General features: G+C 44.1%; 1 protein-coding gene across 3 annotated transcripts in view; it reads right to left on the bottom strand.

Annotated features, from left to right (window-relative positions):
- RAD51D (RAD51 paralog D) overlaps window positions 1-22,605 on the bottom strand; it is a 287,517-nt gene that overhangs the window by 51,107 nt on the left and 213,805 nt on the right. For all 3 annotated transcript variants that reach the window (XM_030222483.1, XM_030222485.1, XM_030222484.1), the window contains exons 9-10: window positions 21,616-21,686; window positions 1,915-2,079 (exon numbers count right to left, since the gene is read on the bottom strand). In XM_030222483.1, coding sequence (XP_030078343.1) covers window positions 1,915-2,079; window positions 21,616-21,686 — 236 coding nt within the window. The remainder of the gene's footprint in view (window positions 1-1,914; window positions 2,080-21,615; window positions 21,687-22,605) is intronic.

Genomic DNA, 22,605 nt, shown 5'->3' with positions numbered 1-22,605 from the left:
TATGCGCCTAAAAAAGTCTGTGGTGGGCCTCAGCCCCTCAGAGAGAATGAAAAAGACTAACACACTTTTTTTTTTTTTGGAAGCGAGGGGGATCTTGATCCTGTCTTCTCCTCTTTCGCTATCTTGTCTCCCCCTCTCCCCCAGGGCCTAACACGTACATGCTTAGCCTGTCCATCTGCTGAAGACTGAGAAATACTGACTCCTGGGGGACTGCACAGGACAATCATAGGTGTTCTCAGATGTCAGTTCTCCATCCCCATCTGCTAGCGGTTAGCTTGGCAGAGTTTAAAAAGGGGTTGGACGGTTTCCCAAAGGACAAGTCCATAGACTGCTACTAAATGGACTTGGGAAAAATCCACAATTCCAGGAATAACATGTATAGAATGTTTGTACGTTTGGGAAGCTTGCCAGGTGCCCTTGACCTGGATTGGCCGCTGTCGGGGACAGGATGCTGGGCTCGATGGACCTTTGGTCTTAACCCAGTATGGCATTACTTATGTACTTATCAGTTTGGAGAGTGTAAGAAGGAAGAGGCTGTCCTACCCTGGTTAGGCCCCTAGAGGGCGTAGTTCCCCTAAAATGTCCAGGGAAAAGGGCTGGGTGAGTTGCTGAAGGGAGCCAGAAAGGGGAGGTATAGCTGGAGGTCGCTAGGACCGGGGCGAGTCCTGGAGGATAGCTGGAGGTCGTTAGGACCGGGGAGAGTCCTGGGGATAGAAACAGGTGCAGCAGGTTATGGGCTGGGTCCTGTTTGGCTATTAACTACTTATACTCCTCCTGAGTTGTGAAGGGAGGAAGGAGAGCTGGCAGCTGGAAAAGAGAGCTGGTAACTGAGAGCTGGTAACTAAAGCAAAGAGGGAAATAAGCTGGTAGCTGAAGCAGAGGGATCTCCCTGTGAAGTATGAGCTGAGCCCTATGACCTGGACCTGGTGGTGAAAAGACTGTGTGTTGGGAACAGCAAAGAGGTACTATGTGTCCCCAGAGGATTGGACTGTGTTAGAAACAGCCTGGCTTTGTTGAGCTGGGCTGAGAGAAGCCTGGCTTTAATTGGACTGTGTTAGAAACAGCCTGGCTTTGTTGAGCTGGGCTGAGAGAAGCCTGGCTGTAATTGGACTGTGTTAGAAAGAGCCTGGAAAATCTAAGGGTATTGAATGGGGCCAGAAGAAATGTTTAAAAGGGAGGATTACACTGTGGAAGAACTGTTTAAACTGGTGAAAGTGTTTGAAGCTAGAAGAAGTGTGCCCCAGAGGCTGAAAATAAAGATTTGTATGAAAGAAATCCTGTAGATGAGAACTGACTCTGTTTGCCTTGTTGAGAACCAGGTCATCCCGAGTAGAAAGGGGCAGGATATTGATTTGCATAAAATCTACATACTGAAACGCAGCTCACCCTGAGTGAAAGAGGGTCCTTGGATCCTGAGGTGGGAGCTTCCTCAGCACGCAAGCCTCATCCTTTTCACAAGAGACATTCTAGAATGACTTCTTATAGAATGCCGACTAGCAGAAAAGTGCCATGCTTTGATTGCCCACCAACAGAGTATGTGCTGAGTATGCATGTAAATTAGAGAGTACTATAATTCACATGTTTGTACATACATCCATGCACAGGAATTTACGAGCATACACAAGCTGTAGAACTGCTGTAAGTGGTTAGATCTGGATGTACACCCATTCTCTGCCATTTGTGCTACAATTCTGTAAAGAAAAGTAGGCGTTTATTTTCTTTAAAAATTAGGTTTATAATAAGCACCATAACTAGAGCCTTATGAGGGCATCTTGTTATAGAATTAGTTGGAAATTCACAGCTAGGGCATTTATCTGTATAGAGGCCGCTGCTATGCAGATAACTGCTTTTGAGTATCAGGCTGGATAGCCTAAAGGAAATGATGCTAAAAATGTTCACAAATCCACATCTCACCTGCCGGGATGACTTGCTTAAGGTGGCAGTGTACTGTGTACTGCTATTTTGCTGGATTCCTTCTTTCTTCTCCAGAAGGATTCGTGTGCTGGGCACAAAACTCCAGGAGCGACCCAGAGCAGGTCGCAGACCACTGTTAACATTCCTGGTCACGTGGTTCGTCAGCTGCCAGGAGACAAACAAATTTACCAAGAATTTCAATCTAAAATATGCCATTAGAAAAACAGATATTCTTAATAATCAAAACTGCGTAAGCAGGTAATTGTTGGCACTTGCACCTATCACGCAATTACAAATTTGAATCGAAATGCAGCCTAAAAAAATTAAAGAATGAAAAGACAAGAAATACAAAATACAAACTGACAAATTAAAAAAAGCATGCAGAATAGCTATAAACAAACTTCAGAGCCTACTTCAGAAAAGCAAGCCTACTTTAAAATATAACCAGAAGATATGGGGAGGAAAGGAAGCATCTAGGGCAGTGATTCTCAAACCTGTCCTGGGGAATCCCAGCCAGTCAGGTTTTCAGGATATTCACAATGAATATTCATGAGATCGATTTGAATACACTCCCTCCTTGGTATGCAAATCTCTCTCATGCATATTCATTATGGATATCTTGAAAACGTGACTGGGAGGGTTCCCCCAGGACAGGTTTGGGAATCACTTGTCTAAGGGTTATGGGCAAGTATTTCTTTGCGTTCTACTCTTATAGCGTTTTAAATATATATTAGGATTAGTTTTCAAATTGAGTTCTATGTTTACTGCTGGAGGGAAAACAAAGCAAGAGCAGCAACCAAAATCTATCCCCTACACAGACAGTTTATATATTTAGTTTGGGCTTGCCCATATATATTTAGTACCACTGACTATACATATAGGGACTAATTCTATAACAATGCACCTATTGGGGCGGACTCAGCACTGGGACAATAGGGCAGTGCCTTAGGGCCCACAGCAGTAGCAGATCTGCCAAGTCTCCCGCATTCAGTGGGAGACTCCCGCTTTTGTGGGTCATCTTCCACCAAAGCAGGAAAGTCTCCCACTGAAACACTGGGTCAGGGGATCGCTTTTTCCCACACTAGCACCACAGCTGCTGGGGCTTCCGATGAGCAGCAGTGGCAACAAAAGAACAAAAAAGGCAAGTGCGGGGCCGCAGCAGCCTTCAGAGGAAATTGACGTCAGGGGGGAGGGGGGGCACAGGACTGGCACACCCGACAGCGCATGCCTGAAGGCTGCTGCGGCCCTGCGCTTCTTTTGTTGTTGTTGTTTTGACATGGTCACTGCTACTCATTCAGGAAAAGCAGCAGTAGCCAAGAAACAGATACCAAGGGGAAGGGGGAGCGGGGGGCAGGAGGTTCTGAATGGAGACAGCAGAAGGGAGGAAATGATAGTAGAGCGGAGACACTGGAAGGAAGAAGGGAACAGAGAGAGAGAGAGAGATGTGGAATGATGGGTAGAGAAAGAGGGGACATGGAAAAAGGCTGAAGAAAGACAAGCTGCTGGGGTGAAGGATGGGGGAAAAGGGGAAACCCTGGCTGGACAGAGAGAGAAAGAGGAGAGATGCTGGATGAAAGGAGGGAAAGAGGGAAGATGCTGGAAGGATGGGAGCAGAAAGAGGGAAGACGCTGGAAGGATGGGGCGAGACAGAGGGGACATGATGAATGGGTTAGGGTAGAAAGAGACACACACACTGGATGGAAGGAAGGGGAGAGAGAGAGACACTGGATGGAAGCATCAGAAGAGAAGGTAGATGTTGGATGGAAGGGTAGGGAGAGAAAGAGGGGAGACACTGGAAGGATGGGGAGAGAGAGGGGACACGCTGAATGGAAAAGGGTGGACACTGGATAGAAGGAAGGAGAGAGAGAAAGAGAGACACTGGATGGAAGGATCAGGAGAGAGGGTATATGGGTGGAAGGGAGGATGGGGATAGAAAGAGAGAAGATCCTAGATGGAAGGGTAGGGAGAGAAAGAGGGGAGCTGCTGGATGGAAATGGAGAGAGGGTAGAGTTAGTGAAAGACTGGATAATAAGAGGAAAGGGCATGGGCGAAGAAAAGATAAAAAGCCAAAGGTAGATGAAGTAAAAAGAGGGAAAGTAAAGACTGGATAGTAAGAATGAATTAAATCTGGACAGAGAGGCAGAAAAATAAATTGAAAAAAAACAAAGAAAAAGGAGAGAGAAAAATGACAAATGGACAGGAAATCCTGGGAGAGTTAAGAGAAAACGAAGAACCCCTGGCCGTTAATCTTCCTTTGTTTAGCAGCCCCTGCAGCGTATAACATGCTGTCTGAGCTGGTGTCCGATCCTTCCCTCTGCATGTCCTGCCCCTCTGACACAATTTCCTATTCCCGCAAGGGCGGGACATGCACATGGAAGGATTCGACGCCGGCTCAGACAGGCAGTGTGTTATACACTACAGGGGCCGCTAAACAAAGGAGATCTGACAGTCGGGAGGAGGAGGCAGAACAGAAAGAGGTGCTGGACTCGGGGAGGTGGGTTGAAAGAAGAAGGCACTGGACCGGGGAGGGGGGGGGGGGGTTGAAAGAAGGAGGTACTGGGTGGAGGGGTTGGGGTTGAAGGAAGAAGGAGGGGGAAAGGGGGGAGATAGGGACACTATTTATTTATTTGCAATAACTTCCTATACCGTTCAAGCTGACGGGCAGAACAAAGTGGTGTACAGTCTAAAAAACAGGAAACAAGAAAAGAACTCCATTAATGTATAGGAAAACAGGGTATGAAGTTTAGAGACATAAGCATTGCAAAAAGAAGGTAAAGCAAACACACAAAAGAAGGACAGGGTTGAAGAGTAACAGCAAACTGTTTCACCAAAAGCTAAACGGAAAAACTAGGTTTTCAGCTCAGTTTTAAAATTCTTAAAAGAATAGACAATGTTCCCTCTGCTCTGGAAAGCGATGTAAACTAGATCTGATCGAAATCTCAGCATTATAGTCCGATGTACCAAGGTTGCTAACAGGCACCTACTTTTATATGACAGCTTTCTTATGCATTGCATCAAGCTATTACATCGGTCGCTTGAGCGTAGCAGTAAAGATCAGCAGCAGGAAATGCTCATTTAGTGGGCCTTCCTAGATGCCGGAGGTATAGGAATGGGGCCATCAGAGAGAGAGCCCTTTGCCTTTGCACTGTATTGTTTTGCTTTGCATTGAAGAGTTTGCTGCAGATTTTTATGTACTGCAAAATGTTTTCTTCCATGTTTACTTTGTAAATTAATAAACAGATTTAAATATAAAATTCTTAAAAGAGGAATTGCTATGGAGAGAAAGGGGGAGATTGTTCTAGGTATGAGGAGCCAGGAAGAAGATCACACTGTGATTCCAAGTGGGCACATTTTGGAGAAGGCAGAACTAAGCGGTGATGGTTTAATGAATGGAGGGTTCTGGAGGGGCAATAAGAAATAGTTAAACAAGAGAGATAGGGATATCAAGTCTAAAGACCTTGAAAGTGAGGGTGGCAATTCTATAAGGGATCCTTTGCTCAACGGGGAGCCAATGATATTGTTTCAACAGAAGTATGATCATAATGATGAGCACAGCAGAGCAATCTGATGGCTGTGTTCTGCAGCGAGTGAAGTTTCTTTAGTGTGTGACGAGGTAGACCAGCATAAACAACATTACAATAATCAAGACAGGTGGTAAAAAAAGATAGGATTAGTGCATGAAATTGTAAAGTATCAAAGAGGTTACGAATTGCACGTAGCTGGCGGAAAACTAGTTTTGGTCAAGTGAGAGAACCGTGGCAAAAAAGAAAGTGAGGATTTGAGAATAATACCTAAATAAGGGGAGAACAAACATATGGATAAATGTGAGCCAGTCGATATTGTATAATCTGGATTTTCAAAAGGCATTTGTTAAAGAACCTCATGAAAGACTCCAGAGGAAATTGGAAAGTCATAGGGTAGGAGATAGTGTTCTACTGTGGATTAAAAACTGGTTAAAGGATAGAAAACAGAGTAGGGTTACATGGTTAGTATTATCAATGGAGAAGGGTAGATAGTGGGGTTCCACAGGGGTCTGTGTTGGGACTGCTGCTTTTTAACATATATATAAATGATCTAGATATGGGAAAAACTAGTGAGGTAATTAAATTTACCGACGACATCAAGTTATTCAAAGTTGTTAAATCGCAAGAGGATTGTGAACATTTGCAAGACGACCATACGAGACTGGGCATACAAATGGCAGTTGATGTTTAATGTGAGCAAATGCAAAGTGACACATGTAGGAAACAGGAACCCGAACTATAGTTATGTGATGCAAGGTTCCACGTTAGGAGTCAACGACCAGGAAAAGGATCTAGGAATCATCGTTGACAATACTTTGAAACCTTTTGCTCAGTGTGCTGCGGTAGCAAAGAAAGCAAATAGAATGTTAGGTATTATTAGGAAAGGAATGGAAAATAAAAACGAGGATGTTATATTGCTCCATGGTGCGACTGCACTTTGAATACTGTGTGCAATTCTGGTCACCGCATCTCAAAAAAGATATAACGGAATTAGAAAAGGTACAGAGAAGAGCAATGAAAATGATAAAGGGGATGTGATGACTTCCCTATGAAGAAAGGCTGAAATGGCTTGGGATCTTCAGCTTGCAGAAAAGACGGCTGAGGGGAGATATGATAGTGGTATATAAAATACTGAGTGGAGTCGAACGGGTAGATGTGAATTGCTTGTTTACTCTTTCTAAAAATACTAGGACTAGGGGGCACACAATGAATCTAGAAAGTAGTAAATTTAAAATGAATCTAAGAAAATATTTCTTCACTAAATGTGTAATTAAACTCTTGAATTCGTTGCCAGAGAATGCGATAAAAGCAGTTAGTTTAGTGGGGTTCAAAAAAGGTTTGGCTAGCCGCCTAAAGGAAAAGCCCATAGACCATTATTAAATTGAACTTGGGGAAAATCCACTGCTTATTTCTAGAATAAGCAACATACTACTACTATTAAACATTTCTATACCGCTACTAGACTTACGCAGCGCTGTAACAAATTAACATGAAAAGACAGTCCCTGCTCAACAGAGCTTACAATCTAAATTGGACAGACGAACAGACAGCTAGGGGTGGGGAAATTGCAGTGGTAGGGGTGATAAGTGAGGGTGTTGAGTAAGAGAGTCATGGTTAGGAGTCGAAAGCAGTAGCAAAGAGGTGGGCTTTAAGCCTAGACTTGAAGACAGCCAGAGACTGAGCCTGACGTACTGGCTCAGGGAGTCTAGTCCAGGCATAGGGAGCAGCGAGATAGAAGGAATGGAGCCGGGAGTTAGCAGTGGGGGAGAAGGGGGACGACAGGAGACATTTACCCAGCGAATGGAGTTCACGGGGAGGAGTGTAGGGAGAGATGAGAGTGGAAAGGTACTGAGGAGCTGCGGAGTGGATGCACTTGTAGGTCAAAAGGAGAAGTTTGAACCGTATGCGGAAGCGGATAGGGAGCCAGTGAAGCGACTTGAGGAGAGGGCTAACGTGAGTATAGTGACTTTGGAGGAATATAAGACACGCAGCAGAGTTTTGGACAGATTGAAGAGGAAATAGATGGCTGAGCGGGAGACCAGCGAGAAGCAAATTGCAGTAGTCTAGGTGAGAGGTGATAAGGGTGTGGGTAAGGGTTTTGGTAGCGTCCTCGGAGAGGAAAGGGCGAATTTTGTTAATATTATAGAGAAAGAAACGACAGGTTTTGGCAATCTGCTGAATATGAGCAGAGAAGGAGAGAGCAGAGTCAAAGATGACTCCAAGGTTGCGCGCAGACGGGACATAAAATGTATTGTACTGTTTTGGGATTGGATTGGCCACTGTTGGAAACAGAATATTAGGCTTCATGGACCTTTGGTCTGCCCCAGTATGGCAACATGTACTTATGAAAGGTAGGTACTGGTGTAATAGATATGTCAAATAGAGTGATTGAGGAGTGAGAGTTGAACCAGAGAACCAACAGGCAACTGTTTTATTCAGATTTACCACTAATTGATGATCTCTTAGCCAGCTAGCAAATGAGTCAAGACAGATCTGTAAAGGAGTAAAAGGAGGAGAGGAAGAGGTGATAGGAAAGAGCAGCAGAATGTCATCAGCATAAAGATAAGCAGAGATTCTGAAGGACTGTATAACAGCAGCGAGAGGACTCAAGAAGAGATTAAAAGGAGAGAGTATAGACCCTTGGGGTACACCCCAGTGTAGTTGTGTCAGAGAGAATGACCTGAAAAGTGCGATAAGATAGAAAGGAAGCAAACCAAGAAAAAACTGTACCAGTGATGCCTAAGGAAGATAAATATGAGAGTCCGCACCTTGAGTATTGTGTTCAGTTCTGGTCGCAGTATCTCAAAAAAGATATAGTGGAATCAGAAAAGGTTCAAAGAAGAATGACTAAAATGATAAAGGGGATGGAACTCCTCTCACATGAGGAAAGGCTAAACAGATTAAGGCGCTTTAGCTTGGAAAAGAGACGGATGAGGGGAGATATGACTGAGGTCTGCAAAATCCTGAGTGGTGTAGAACGAGTAGAAATAAATCAATTTTTTACTCGTTCCAAAAGTACAAAGACTAGGTGACACTCAACGAAGTTACAAGGAAATACTTTAAAAACAAATAGGAGGAAACATTTTTTCACTCAATGAATAATTAAGCTCTGGAACTCTTTGCTGGAGGCTGTGGTAACAGCAGTTAGTGTATCTGGGTTTAAAAAAAGTTTGGACAAATTCCTGGAGGAAAAGTCCATAGTCTCCTATTGAGACAGACATGGGAAGCAATTGCTTGCCCTGGGATTTGGAGTATGGAGTGTTGCCATGATTTGGGTTTCTGCCAGGTACTTGTGACTTGGCTTGGCCACTGTTTGGAAAACAAGATGCTGGGCTAGATGGACCATTGGTCTGACCCAGTATGGCTACTCATGTTCTTATGTCAACCAGATCAAAAGCGGCAGAAAGGTCTATCAAGACTGCCAGTATCTTTCTATGATGGTCCAAGTGGAAATGAAGTTCACTGACAACAGCTGCCATGATGGTTTCTGTACTGTGGTAAGCCCTGAAGCCAGTATAGCAAAACGTTTCTCAGAAAAGGGTGTGAGTTGGGTAAACACAATTTTTTCTAGCACTTCTGACATATAACAAAGATTTGAAACTGAGTGATAATGACTAGGAATAGTAGGATCAATAGAGGGCTTTTTTTAAACATAGGATGAACTACTACTTGCTTCCAGAGATCAGGGACTTGGCCTGAAGAGAGGCTGAGATTAATCAAGGACAGTAGGATGAGCAATAAATCTAACTCTGGTACCTTAAGCTAGGAAGAGGGAAAAGGATCACAAGGGCAGTAGATAGTTTTTTTTAGGGGGGAAAAAGAGTTTGAGTTTCAAAAGAGGACCAGATAGACAAGTCTATATGTGACTCTGTTAAGGAAGGTTCAAGATAGGAGTTAGGGGGGGGGGGGGTCAGCAGGAGGTGCAGAGGGTCCAGATACAGATTTCATTAGGGTATCTAATTTATTAATAAAAAAAACGAGAGGCTTCCTGCTGAGGGGGGCTTGAGTGCAGTATTTGCAGATTTGGGTGTGACAACAGCCTGCCGATAGATGGAGAAGTCCCTAGAGGGATGAGAAGATGAAGGAGGCGGCATTTTATGAAGCTCAATGAGAACTTGGACTTCTTCCAGGCCCTTTTGACTTGGCGATATTGGCACTCCAGGAGCCTCAGATTTGAGGAATACCATTAGCAGAACTATGCTGACGGAAGGACCTAGGAGCCACTTTATCAAGGCTACAAAATGGTGGTGGAGATGGGGACATGGGGGGGGGGGGGGTTATGCTAGAAAGGGAGGGAGATGGGGACACAAGGGAGTAATGCTAGAAAAGAGGGAGATGGGGCACTACTAGAAAAGGAGGGGAGATAAGAGATACAGGGACAATGCTGGAAAAGGAGGAAGTTGGGGACATGGGGGTTATGCTGGAAAGGGAAGGAGATGGCAACATGGGAGGACAGTGCTGGACTAGGGGGAAGATGGGGACCCAGAGAGGGGTATGCTTGAAAGGGAAGGAGATGGGGACATGGGGGGACAGTGCTGGAATAGGGGGAAGATGGGGACTAGGGGGGGGTTATGCTTCAAAGGGAGGGAAGATGGGGGACATAAGAGGTAAAGCTGAAAAGGGAGGGAGATGGGGAGGGAAGGTAAAAGGGATGCCACATCACATAGGGGATAGGGAGAAAGATGTCACCAGACTACAGGGAGGGAGAAGGGGAACACAAAAGAGAGAGCTCAGATGAAGAGAGGGAAGAGAAGCTGAACCCATGGGGAGAAAGGGAGATATGCTGGGATGGGAGGGGTTGACCATAGGGAAAAGAAAAAGATGAGATGGTTTGGAAGGAGAGTAGGAAATATGCTGTAGCCAGAGAGAGATAGAGATGCGGTACCATGGGGAGGGTCGGGGGACAGAGCGGAAATTCTGGCTGGGGGGGGGGGGGGGGTACAGGAGAAAGGGAAGAGAGGAGGAGAGGAGAAACTGGACAGGGTAGGGATGATGACACAGAGGGCAGATACTGAACATGAGGGAAATAGGGACAGGGATAAGAGGGGAGGTGCTGGACATGACAGTTAAAAACACAGAGGGAATGATGGTAGACATGAAGAAAGAAGAAATGTCAAATCGGCAGGAGACATTGTAAAGCAGAAGATGGATGGCACTAGAGGAGAAGGGGGACAGAGAGACCCCGGCGCTGGGCCCCCTTTGGAGGCCGAGCCTAGGGAATTTCCCCCTCTTGCCACCCCTCTCGGTGGCCCTGAAATAGATAAAAGAAGAGGGGTAAAAAGGGGGTTGAAGTTTGGGGGAAGTCTGAGACACAACGTGAATGATCTGTACGACTGGAGAGGATGAGAGGCACTGAAAAGAGATGGGGGTAGTGGAGAGGGGTATAGGAGGAAGGGGATGGGTCTCTGAAGGGATTGTGTGAGGGTGGAAATGGGGTTAAAAGATGGTGGAACAGGCAGTAGGAAACGGAGTATAGGGTGGAAGGAAGGAGAGACAGGTATGGAGATTTGAATCTGGGGCTGGTGAGGGGATGAGAGACAGTGGCGGGGAGATGAGGGCTAAGAGAATGAGTACAGAGGATGGGAATGAGAGAGTAAGTAAGTGGGTGAAAGATAAGGAGGGGGATTGGAGACTGGAAAAGGAAAGTGACAGAGAGGGCAATGGGAGGGAGATGGGGAAAGCCAGTAGGTAGATTATTATTATTTGTTACATTTGTATCCAAGTAACAAAACAAATAGGGATCACTCCGCTGGATCATAAGTCATGGGATGTGTTACGCTCACACCATGTTTTTCAAGACCAGGAACTATCGATTGCCTTCTCTAGAGGGCGTAATATCAAAGAATTGATCAGTCCGTCGGAATTACCTGCAATTGTAGTTGATTCTCCATCCCTCAAAAATGTGGGCCATTATAAATGTAGCCATTGCAGGACATGTAAGATTACCATGGAAGGAGAAGAGTTTATTAATCCGTTGGACAAGAAGAAATATCGATCCAGGACTTATACTAACTGTAGATCGACTCATGTTGTATATGTCCTGTGCTAAGATATATGTGGGCAAAACCACCAGACCCCTCAACATTAGGATGAACACAGACATAGTGTAGTTCATTCTCGTTCTGGCGCTCCATTGGTACCCCACTGTACATTAACTTCTCATATTTTTGAAGATTTTACAGTGAGAGTTATTGATCAAGTTGTACCCAAATTACGGGGGGGGGGGGAGGGATTTGGACAGATACTTGTTGCAATTAGAACAAAAATGGATTTTCCATTTACAAGCAGTAGAACCTGTTGGTTTGAATGCAAAAATTGATTGGACTGTCTTTTTCTGATACAGGGAAAGAGCGATCTGGGACTTTATGTTGTCCTTTGTTCAGTTAAAGAAAAAAGATTTTTTTCAAAAAGGTTTTTTTAAAAGGAATTTTTTTCAAAGAAATCTTTTCAATACATTGTTGGGTGGGTAGGGTTGTTTTTTTTATGCTCTTTCATACGTATATCTATAATTGCACAGTCTGTGGTGTAGTTTGTTCGATAGGAAGGCTGTAATTGTTGTGTGATGTTCATACCCATTCTTATATATGAGCGCGAGTCTGCCTGCTTGTGTGTTTGATGCTCTGCACCGTTGAGAAATGCAGCTTCGTTTGTGATACATTCGAACGATGAAGCAGAGCTATTCATTTATGAGTTAAGCAAGGTTGCCCTGTTTGTTTAGTATACGTGCATCAGATTAGACATCTGGTTTACGTTCAGTTCAGCTGTTTCCCTTCGGGGGATTTAAATTTGCAGGGGATTGTGGGTAACCCTGGCGTAGTTTCCAGTTTGTGATTCTATGAGCTTGTTTAGTAAGTTATATGGTTGATTATTTATATATTGTTAAAGCAGTGTAACATTTTCATTGTTTAAACAAGATTGCCCTGTTTGTTTAGAAACTTTATGCCAGTTTGGACTTCCGGTTACGCCCCATCAGCTGTTTTTCCAAAGCGGAGCTTAAATTCTCAGGGGATTGTGGGCAACTCTAGCGCACATTTTGTCGGCGGTTTTACTGATCCGCTGGGTGAGTTATATCGGTGCTATTAATATTACGTTTAGATTTTTGCAGGTGGTTGTGAGTTAAGTGAGACATTGAATGTATGTTGTGTGCTTGTTTTTTTAAGTATACTTACCACAGCTTGGCTTGCAGGGTGCTCTTCTCCTGATGAAGCCCCAGTGGCGAAACGGGATCCGTTGGGGAGCCCCTGGTTGGAGCAGCAACAAGCTAAGTCGCTGTGATGATTGATATTTTTTGAATACAGTTGTGTTATTTAGCTCTAACGGTTATTGGAAGCACACAAATGAATATTGAGGTAGGAGGTTGGCAGAGGACCAGTGTTTACATTTTTGTGGCCACATTGATACAATCTTATTGATTAAAAATGTGTCACCGGTCTGAGGTCCTCTCCTCTTCAGTCATTTATTCACAACTGATATATAATGCCCGCTGTTTTTTGGTTTATCATTACATTTGTATCCCACATTTTCCCACCTTTTGCAGGCTCAATGTGGCTTACATATCACCGTTAACGGCGTTAGCCGATTACGGTCTGAACAAATACATGGTATAAATGAATACAAAGTGATATTGTGGTAGAATGAGGTACATGTAAGGTAGGTACAATTGGGGGAACTTAGAGAGGAAAAGGGGGAAGAAGAGTCTAATGTTCGTTACGGTCTTTGGTTGTATTGTGTCGCAAGTGAACAGTCATTTTTATGTTGGGTCGGTGGGGTATGACTAGATGACTAGAAGGACTAGAAAGTGAGAAAAAGGGATAATGAGAGTAAAATCAAATGGGTGGACAAATGCTGAGAAAGCAGGGGGGAAAAACATAAAACGAAAGATCAATGCCAAACAGATGCAGAGAAAGAAAGGAAGAAGACAAGAGAGGAGAGAAGAAATGGAAAGGCCAATCCAGAAAAGATTTAAGACTGACAGATGGAAAGTGGAAAAGAGACTGGGACCAGCCTAACTGTAGAAATAAAATGCCCAGACAACAAAGGTAGAAAAGAAAACAATTAATATCTTATCCTCTACAGATGACACACTGCTTGCTGCATACTAAGCTGAGAGGGGTGAAACCCTCAATGCATCAGTTGGTCTCCTCAATATTTGTGGCGAGTAAACTGGTGCTAGCTGGTGCATGGAAACAATCCTCTATTCCAGGTTTTCACCATGTTTTAAAGAAACTGGACTATATTAACTTAATGTGTAAATTGACAGCGTTACGCACTGGCAAAATTTTGACATATCATCGCATATGGGAGCCCTATGTCCAATGGTCAGCTGGACCCGATCGCTGCAATTGGCTTCAATGACAGAGAGACTTTCTTTGTATCTGTTCAGTAAGGGTAACCTTTAGGGGGGGGGGGGAATGGAAATTTTCCTTGTATGAGAGTTATTTGAATTAAACTTTGTTGCTAATTATATTGTAATATGGCTTACCTTAGCTGTACTTTTGCAACTTTAAAATAAAAAAAAAAGAAAAGAAAACAATTATATTTATTTAATACCTTTTAAGGACTGAGATGTGCCTGCTTTGTGAAATGTATATTTTTATTTTGCAAAGTAAAGGAGAAAATACATTTCTGTTTCTCTTTTACTAGTATTGTACTGCTTATAGAGTCTGGCTTTCTTGGGATGGGTGTGAAGGGCAGTGGTTTCCATTTCAGCTTTTATCATAAGCACATAAGCACCGCCATACTGGGAAAAGACCAAGGGTCCATCAAGCCCAGCATTCTGTCTCTGACAGCGGCCAATCCAGGCTTCAAGAACCTGGCAACCCCCCCCCCCAAAAAAAAAAAAAAAATTAATAATGTTCAATGGACTTTTCTTTCAGGAATCTGTCCAAATCCCCCTTAAACTCCGTAAGGCCAGCCGCTGCCACCACATTCTCCAGCAACGAGTTCCAGAGTCCAACTACACGATGAGTAAAGAAAAACTTTCTCCTATTTGTTTTAAAACTACCATATTCTAGCTTCATCTTGTGTCCCCAGGTTCTATTATTGTTTGAAAGTGTAAACAACCGCTTCACATCTGTCCGCTCTACTCATAGTAACATAGTAGATGACGGCAGAAAAAGACCTGCACGGTCCATCCAGTCTGCCCAACAGACCGTATAAGTCTGCCCAGCACTATCCCCGTCTCCCACCACCGGCTCTGGCACAGACCGTATAAGTCTGCCCAGCACTATCCCCGCCTCCCACCACCGGCTCCGGCACAGACCGTATAAGTCTGCCCAGCACTATCCTCGCCTCCCACCACTGACTCTGGCACAGACCGTATAAGTCTGCCCCGCACTATCCCCGCCTCCCACTACCGGCTCTGCTATTCAATCTCGGTTAAGCTCCTGAGGATCCATTCCTTCTGAACAGGATTCCTTTATGTTTATCCCACGCATGTTTGAATTCCGTTACCGTTTTCATCTCCACCACCTCCCACGGGAGGGCATTCCAAGCATCCACCACTCTCTCCATGAAGAAATACTTCCTGACATTTTTCTTGAGTGGATGCTCCGCTCTTTATTTTGTAGACTTCTATCATATCACCCCTCAGCCGCCTTTTCTCCAAGCTGAAGAGCCCTAACCTTCTCAGCCTTTCCTCATAGGGAAGTTGTTCCATCCCTTTTATCATTTTCGTCGCCCTTCTCTGCACCTTCTCCAATTTCTTTATATCTTTTTTGAGATGCGGCGACCAGACTTGGACACAATATTCGACGTGCAGTCGCACCATGGAGCGATACAAGAGCATTATAACATCTTCATGTTTGTTTTCCATCCCTTTCCTAATTATACTCAACAATCTGTGCGCTTTCTTGACCGCTGCAGCACACTGAGCAGAAGTTTTCAACGTCTTTGTCAACAATGACTCCCAGATCCCTTTCTAGGTCTGTGACTCCTAACGTGGAACCTTGCATGACATAACTGTAATTCGGGTTCCTCTTACCCACATGCATCACTTTGCACTTGTCAACATTGAACTTCATCAGCCATTTGGACGCCCAATCCCCCAGTCTCGCGAGGTCCTCCTGTAATCTTTCACACTCCTCCTGCGACTTGACGACCCTGAATAACTTTGTGTCATCTGCGAATTTAATTACCTCACTAGTTACTCCCATCTCTAGGTCATTTATAAATGTTAAAAAGCAGCAGTACCAGCACAGACCCCTGATGGACCCCACTAACTACCCTTCTCCATTAAGAATACTGACCATTCAATCCTATTCTCTGCTTCCTTTCTTTCAACCAGTTCTTAATCCATAGTAATACCCTACCTCCGATCCCATGACTCTCTAGTTTCCTCTGGAGTCTTTCATGAGGCACTTTGTCAAACGCCTTCTGAAAATCCAGATACACAATATCCACTGGCTCTCCATTGTCCACATGTTTGTTCACCCCCTCAAAAAAATGCAGTAGATTAGGGAGGCAAGATTTCCCTTCACTAAATCCGTGCTGACTTTGTCTCATCAGCCCATGTTTTTGTATGTGCGCTGTAATTTTATTCTTAATAATAGCCTCTACCATTTTGCCCGGTACTGATATCAGACTCACCGGTCTATAATTTCCCGGATCTCCTCTGGAACCCTTTTTAAAAATCGGCATAACATTGGCTACCCTCTAGTCTTCCGGTACCACACCTGATTTTAGGGATAGATTGCATTTTACTAACAGTAGCTCTACAAGTTCATTCTTCAGTTCTATTAATACTCTGGGATGAATACCATCCGGTCCTGGTGATTTACTACTCTTCAATTTGCAGAACTGACCCATTACATCCTCCAAGTTTACAGTGAATTCGTTTAGTTTCTCCGACTCGCCTGCTTCAAATACCCTTTCCGGCACCGGTATCCCTCCCAAATCCTGCTCGGTGAAGACCGAAGCAAAGAATTCATTTAATTTCTCCGGTATGGCTCCTTCTTAGCCCTCCTTATCTCCGCTTTGCATTTTGCTTGGCATTCCTTATGTTTTATCTTATTATTTTCAGTCGGTTCTCTTCTCCATTTTCTGAAGGATTGTTTTTTGGCTTTAATGGCTTCCTTTAGCTTACTGTTTAGCCACGCCGGCTGACATTTGGTCTTTTTTCCTCTTTTTATAATACGCGGAATATATTTGTCCTGTACCTCTAGGATGGTGTTTTTGAACAGCATCCATGCCTGATGCAATTTTGTTCCTTTCAGTCTTTTTTTCACCGTTTTTCTCATTTTATCGTAATCACCTTTTCTAAAGTTAAATGCTAGTGTATTTGATTTCCTAAGTTCACTTCCTTCAATGCCAATTTCAAAACTGATCATATTGTGATCACTGTTATCTAGCGGCCTTCGCACCGTTAGCCCCCGCACTAGATCATGAGCTCCACTAAGGACTAAGTCTAGTATTTTTCCTTCTCTTGTCGGCTCCTGAACCAGCTGTTCCATGAAGCTGTCCTTGATTTCATCAAGAAATTTTATCTCCCTGGCGTGTACCGATGTTACATTAACCCTGTCTATATCCGGATAACTGAAATCACCCATTATTATTACATTGCCCATTTTATTTGCTTCCCTAATTTCCTTTGACATTGTTGCGTCCGTCTGCTCGTCTTGGCCAGGCGGACGGTAGTACACTCCTATCACTATTTTCCCCCTTTTTCACATGGAATTTCGATCCACAAAGATTCCAATAGGGGTTTTGTATCCTGCAATATTTGCAGCCTGAGTCAAGGTTCTCATTAATATACAGTGCTACCTCTCCTCCAATCCTATCTACCCTATCACTACGATATAATTTGTAGCCCGGTATGACTGTGTCCCACTGGATATCTTCCTTCCACCAGATCTCAGTGATGCCTATAATATCCAATTTTTCATTGTGTGCAATGTATTCCAGCTCTCCCATCTAATGTCTCAGGCTCCTTGCATTTGTGTATAGACATTTCAATGCATGCTTGTTGCTCAGTTTTATATCCCGTTTAATACATGGCATTATTAATATGTTACCCTGTGTCTGGTTATTATTAATTTTACTTAAGGCTATCTGATCCACTACGGTTTCTTTGACATCCTTACTTACAAGGAACTTTTTCTTCCCTGTTTGGGTGATATCCTCGTCTTGTTTGTGGTTCTGTATTCTGTAGCAGATGAGCGTCTATCTGTGTCCTCCAACTGAGGTGAATGATTCTGCTAGCATGTAGTGTCTGTGTAGTGTCTGTAACAGTCCACCTTGTTCCAGTTTCCCAGTAGCAGGTATATTGGTGTTCTAGGGCCCAGTGTAATATTTACAGCACTGTCTTTTCATAGATGGGTTAGGGCTGTTATGGTTTGGTAAGTTTGGTGATGTAGGACTCAGTGTAATATTTATATAGCACTGTTTTTTCACAGGTGGGATAGGGCAGTTACAGTGTGGTAAGTTTTCTGTATAGGTTTTAAGTGTATTTTTGCAGGGCTTTATGTTATTTCATAGTGTCTGGCCCTATTTGAAAATAGGAGGCCTTTGTCCCAGAGCCTATCACCCAAATTAAAAATGTTCAAGAATAGTGGTCTCCATATCCTGTAGAGTCACCACACAAACAAAAACCTATCTGATTAAACAAAGTGTCTAGCAGTGGAAAGATTGTATATACTGTTCCTGAGGTGATGGTCACAATCTGAATATTTTTAATTGCAGTTAAGAAGACAGGCTGCCTGCACCAATCAGTCATAGGACCCTCTGCTGGATCCCGCCTCCTGATGTAACTTCCTGTTTCATTGTAGACGGGATGCAACAGAGGCAGCCTGTGTTAATCATTGCTGGCCACAGCCACCACACCTGAGGAAAAACATCAGCTCGCTGCCTGCCTGACACTGACTAGCACCTATTTTAGAAAAGTCTGCTCCCCTGATGTCAAAACCTGGCTATGCCTCTGGTTGGGAGCCCATTGCTTGGGAATTCAGACCACTGTCAGTCTTTCCCTGGCACATACATATAGGTACCTATTCTATAACGGAAAGGAAGCACCTACAAAGTACCATGAGTTGCTGTGGCATCCATATTACCCTGGCAGCCGCAAGGGGCAACAACAAGTAGGCTTCACACCTGCCCCCAACGACCCCAAGACCACCAGGGATGGAGGCAGACCCAGGGTAGGGAGAGGGCTTTGCTTCCTGAGGGCTGGGGGAAGGAAGGGAGAGTTCTTTTGGAGGCCAGGAGAAGGATTGGGAGTGCTTTCGTATTTAAATTTAGTTTTGTGGGCAAGTACTAGCACCCAGGGCACGTAGTTTTATCTTAAATCGTCTTTGAAGAGGCGTTTTCCTTTTTTTTGTGTTTTGTTTGTCTGTTTAATGACGATGTTGAAGTGTAAGCATCAGGTTCGGGGGGGGGGGGATAACGAGGAAAATGTTTAGAGGATATTTCTGATTACTTGTGTTTCAGTGTACAAAGTTTATACTATGCTTTTGCATAGTCAGGAAGAATGTGGCATTTTTGAACAGTATTCCATAAAAATGGGAAAGACAGAGATAAGAAAAGAATGTAGAAACAGATAACGTGGTTAATTCTTCATGTTCTCCTTGGGAGCAAGCTTGTCACTATTCATCGGGGGGGGGGGGGGGGGTAAGAGGGAGGGGTAGGGGAAAAAGTTGCATGATTTGTAAGTTGTATTTGGATTGCTCTTTTATTGGTGTTCAATTGATACACAATGGACATTGAAAACTGGATGACAGTGTTGATAGTAGAATGTAAACAACAATCAATCTATTGTTTATCTTTAATAAAAATGATTTAAACATAAATTTAGTTTTGTGGGTACCAGCTGATATTATGTGGGCCCTGGCTGAATATTGGCTGGAACCACATAGGCTCTGGCAGCCATTCCCAAGCAATTTAGTCCCCGATGTTGTATGGCCTATTAATGGTGGTGAAGAATGACAAAACCTATAGCTTAGGGTAGTGGCACCCTGTGGTTAAACTGTAGAGGAGTGACCTAGTGGTTAGGGTGGTGGACTTTGGTCCTGGGGAACTGAGGAACTGAGTTAAATTCCCACTTCAGGCACAGGCAGCTCCTTGTGACTCCGTTGCCCCGTGTAAGCCGCATTGAGCCTGCCATGAGAGGGAAAGCGCGGAGTACAAATGTAACAAAAATAAAATAAAATCCATCCTTTGAAATCTATTGAGAATGACGTCCTTCCTTTCAGCTCTTTCATATGCTTTCTTGAGTTCCATCTGATGCCAAACAGTTGTATAACCAGTGAAATGCTGTTCAGCATATCACAATATATTAATCACACTTGATTTCATTTTAAGAATGTTGTGGAACCACCCTATTGTAACCTCCTCTTCTTTCTTTCTCCCTACCTCCTCAGTCAGAGACACACACAGATACAAACACATCAGCACACGCAGAGGGACTGGAAAGAATTCTATGAGCCATACACCTCATGCTTTTCTCACATGTGCATATGTGAAATAAAGGTTTCTTGTAAAATTTAACACCCCATAAACAAATAAAATACTAACAAAAAACCTGGCTTCGTAAGTCCCAATGGGTTTAACTTTAATAATAAACCATGGTGTTGATATTCAAAGCAATTTAACTGGCCAGAAATGGCTCCTGGCTGGTTAAAACGCCTGCTTGGGACTGACCATTCTTTTTTTTTTTTGTTACATTTGTACCCCGCGCTTTCCCACTCAATGCGGCTTACATATACAGGTACTTATTTGTACCTGGGGCAATGGAGGGTTAAGTGACTTACCCAGAGTCACAAGGAGCTGCCTGTGCCTGAAGTGGGAATTGAACTCTTAACTAGTTAGTGCCGCTGAAAATAAGTGGTGAGTGCTTAAAGCAAAACTTAACCGGCCAAGTCACCACATAAAAGTCAGTTGGTTAAGTGCTGAATATGGCACTTAACCAGCTATCGTGTAGCTGGCTCCAGAAACTCAGAAATTCAATGCTGAAGCTGAACATAACCCAGCAATGAATTTCCAGGTATAACGACGGTGGCGGTCAGCAAAACGCTGAGCAGCGCCGGCTGAATATCGACCCCTATAAGTTGACATGGATTCACTGCTTTCTCCTGAAATCTAGACTGTCATGCAATCCTCAGTGAGTAGAGTTGGATATTCCTGAAACTCAGCAAGGCTGAGCCCAGGTAAGAGAGAGCCACACAGCGGTTGCAGGCGAAAGTCAATACGGTTTATTGTAAGTATCAAGTAGGGGTCTTGTTTCATTCACAGATAGCAGAAAGAAAATAAACACAAAAATGTTCCTTAAATGTAACAAGGTTCCCCAGTGGCCTGCTCCTGCAGGGCCATGGCATACATTACTGTTTAAGAAGTAGGGGTGGACCATCTTCACAGCCAAAGGTCGATAAAAGCAACTTTATTCAGGTGCTGAATAAAGTCGCTTTTATCAGCCTTTGGCTGTGAAGATCTTCTGGTCCACCCCTACTTCTTGGATTTCCATTTGGACTAAATGTAGGGTGTATTTCTTACCTTTACCTTAGGGTTTGGTTTGGTGTACATTACTGTTTTGCAGCACACTTTACTTGTCTGTGGCCTGGTTCCCCAGAGTTACCAATGTAGTCTCTAGCAGCTATTTGGGTCCATATCCAAAGTTGCAAGGTTCCAAATTGGACTTGGCCTACCTGACTGTAGCAGTTGCAGTTCACATGTAGGTGATGGAGGCAAATGCAGTTGGGTGTTGCTGCTTCCATCAGCACCTCCTTAACCTAGCTGCGCCCTATTGCTCAATACTTCTTGGGCCATACCCTGCTGGCTCCACCCCTACTGTCACTTCTCCCTTGAACAGGACTATGGGTTTAAGGTGGCTTTGACACTGTGAGGAAGTATCCTTAAGGGGGAAGTGGCAGCGTCCTATAGACTCCCTCACAGGCATGAAGGGTATTGCACTATGGCATTCAACCTGTCTCACACTGTAGGATTCAGACTACTGCAGTGACCAAATGAGTGAACTCTCTACTCCCGAGGTGAAGACAGGTCACTCAGCAGCTATGTCAGGTCAGAACTTGGAAGTAGCAGAAATCACTGTGGAGATTTTCACTAATACAACCGGCTACCAAATCATTTTTCACAGCATTTGCTGGCCCCTGTGCTTCTTCCAAGAGCACTTACTCTTTGGGGTACCCTGCTATTTTTCAGAAGATAAAATGGTTACTTAATCTGTACTAACCACAACAGCTAAGTTGAGCTCCTTAGCTATTATCTTCAACTCCCGAGCAAGTTGCATCATCAGCGCCATGCCTGAGGGGACAAAACAGAATCCAGAGATGTCTAACATACATACGTACACACAAACACACCCCAACAGTTAGGGCAAATACACTTTGGAACATGCAGAAGGATATTCTGAGAATAGGACACAGCATTTGTCTAACTTAAATTTTATCTGCTCTGTACATGCCCAAAGTGATGCACATAGGGAAAAATAATTCCAACTGTGAGCATAAATTACTGGATTCTAAGTTAAGAGTTGCTACCCAAGAAAAAGGTCTTAGAGTCACTGTGAATAATACATTGTGGTTGATATTCAGCCTGCGGTCCTGGTTATTCAGTGCTGGGCCATGTCTGAGCACTGGCACTGAGTATCTGGGGCTACTTCAATCAGCACTGACCACTGGAGCTTATATGGGTCCAGGCCGATATTCAGCTAGGATCCACATTAAAACAGTTATGGAGTCAACGGCTGAATACAGGGCAGGACCCACAAAAGTAATTTCAGGTGCCTTTGCCCCTCTGATCCCCACTTGCCATGATTCCCCCCCACCAAGGAAAATGAAATATGGGCCTGACCAAGCCTTGATTTCTCTCCCTCCTAACAAAGGAAAATGAAGTGTAGGTCCAAGCCATCCCCCCCAACACTTTTTGGTCTCCCCTGGGCCTACCCGATATTTCCTGATGGTCCAGGAGAGCCCATACAAGCAGGAATGATGCCCACTGATTCGTGCCCATTGCAAGTCCAGTCACAAAATGGTCATCACAACCCCTAGCCACAGTCTTGTGATACCACACTTTATTTTCCTTTGTGGGGGGAAGGCTGAGAGGACTGTGGAGGTGGCTCAGGCCTGCATTTAATTTTCCTTTGGGGGAGTTAGGGAGGGGAGGGTATTAGGGGGTGGCTTGAGCCCACACTATTTTTTTTTTGGGGGGGGGGGGGGGGTGC

Source organism: Microcaecilia unicolor, chromosome 13, assembly GCF_901765095.1.
Source record: "Microcaecilia unicolor chromosome 13, aMicUni1.1, whole genome shotgun sequence".
Classification (NCBI taxonomy): Eukaryota; Metazoa; Chordata; class Amphibia; order Gymnophiona; family Siphonopidae; genus Microcaecilia; species Microcaecilia unicolor.
The sequence above is the reverse complement of the archived record's forward strand: the minus strand, read 5'-3'. Positions and strand labels throughout refer to the sequence as shown.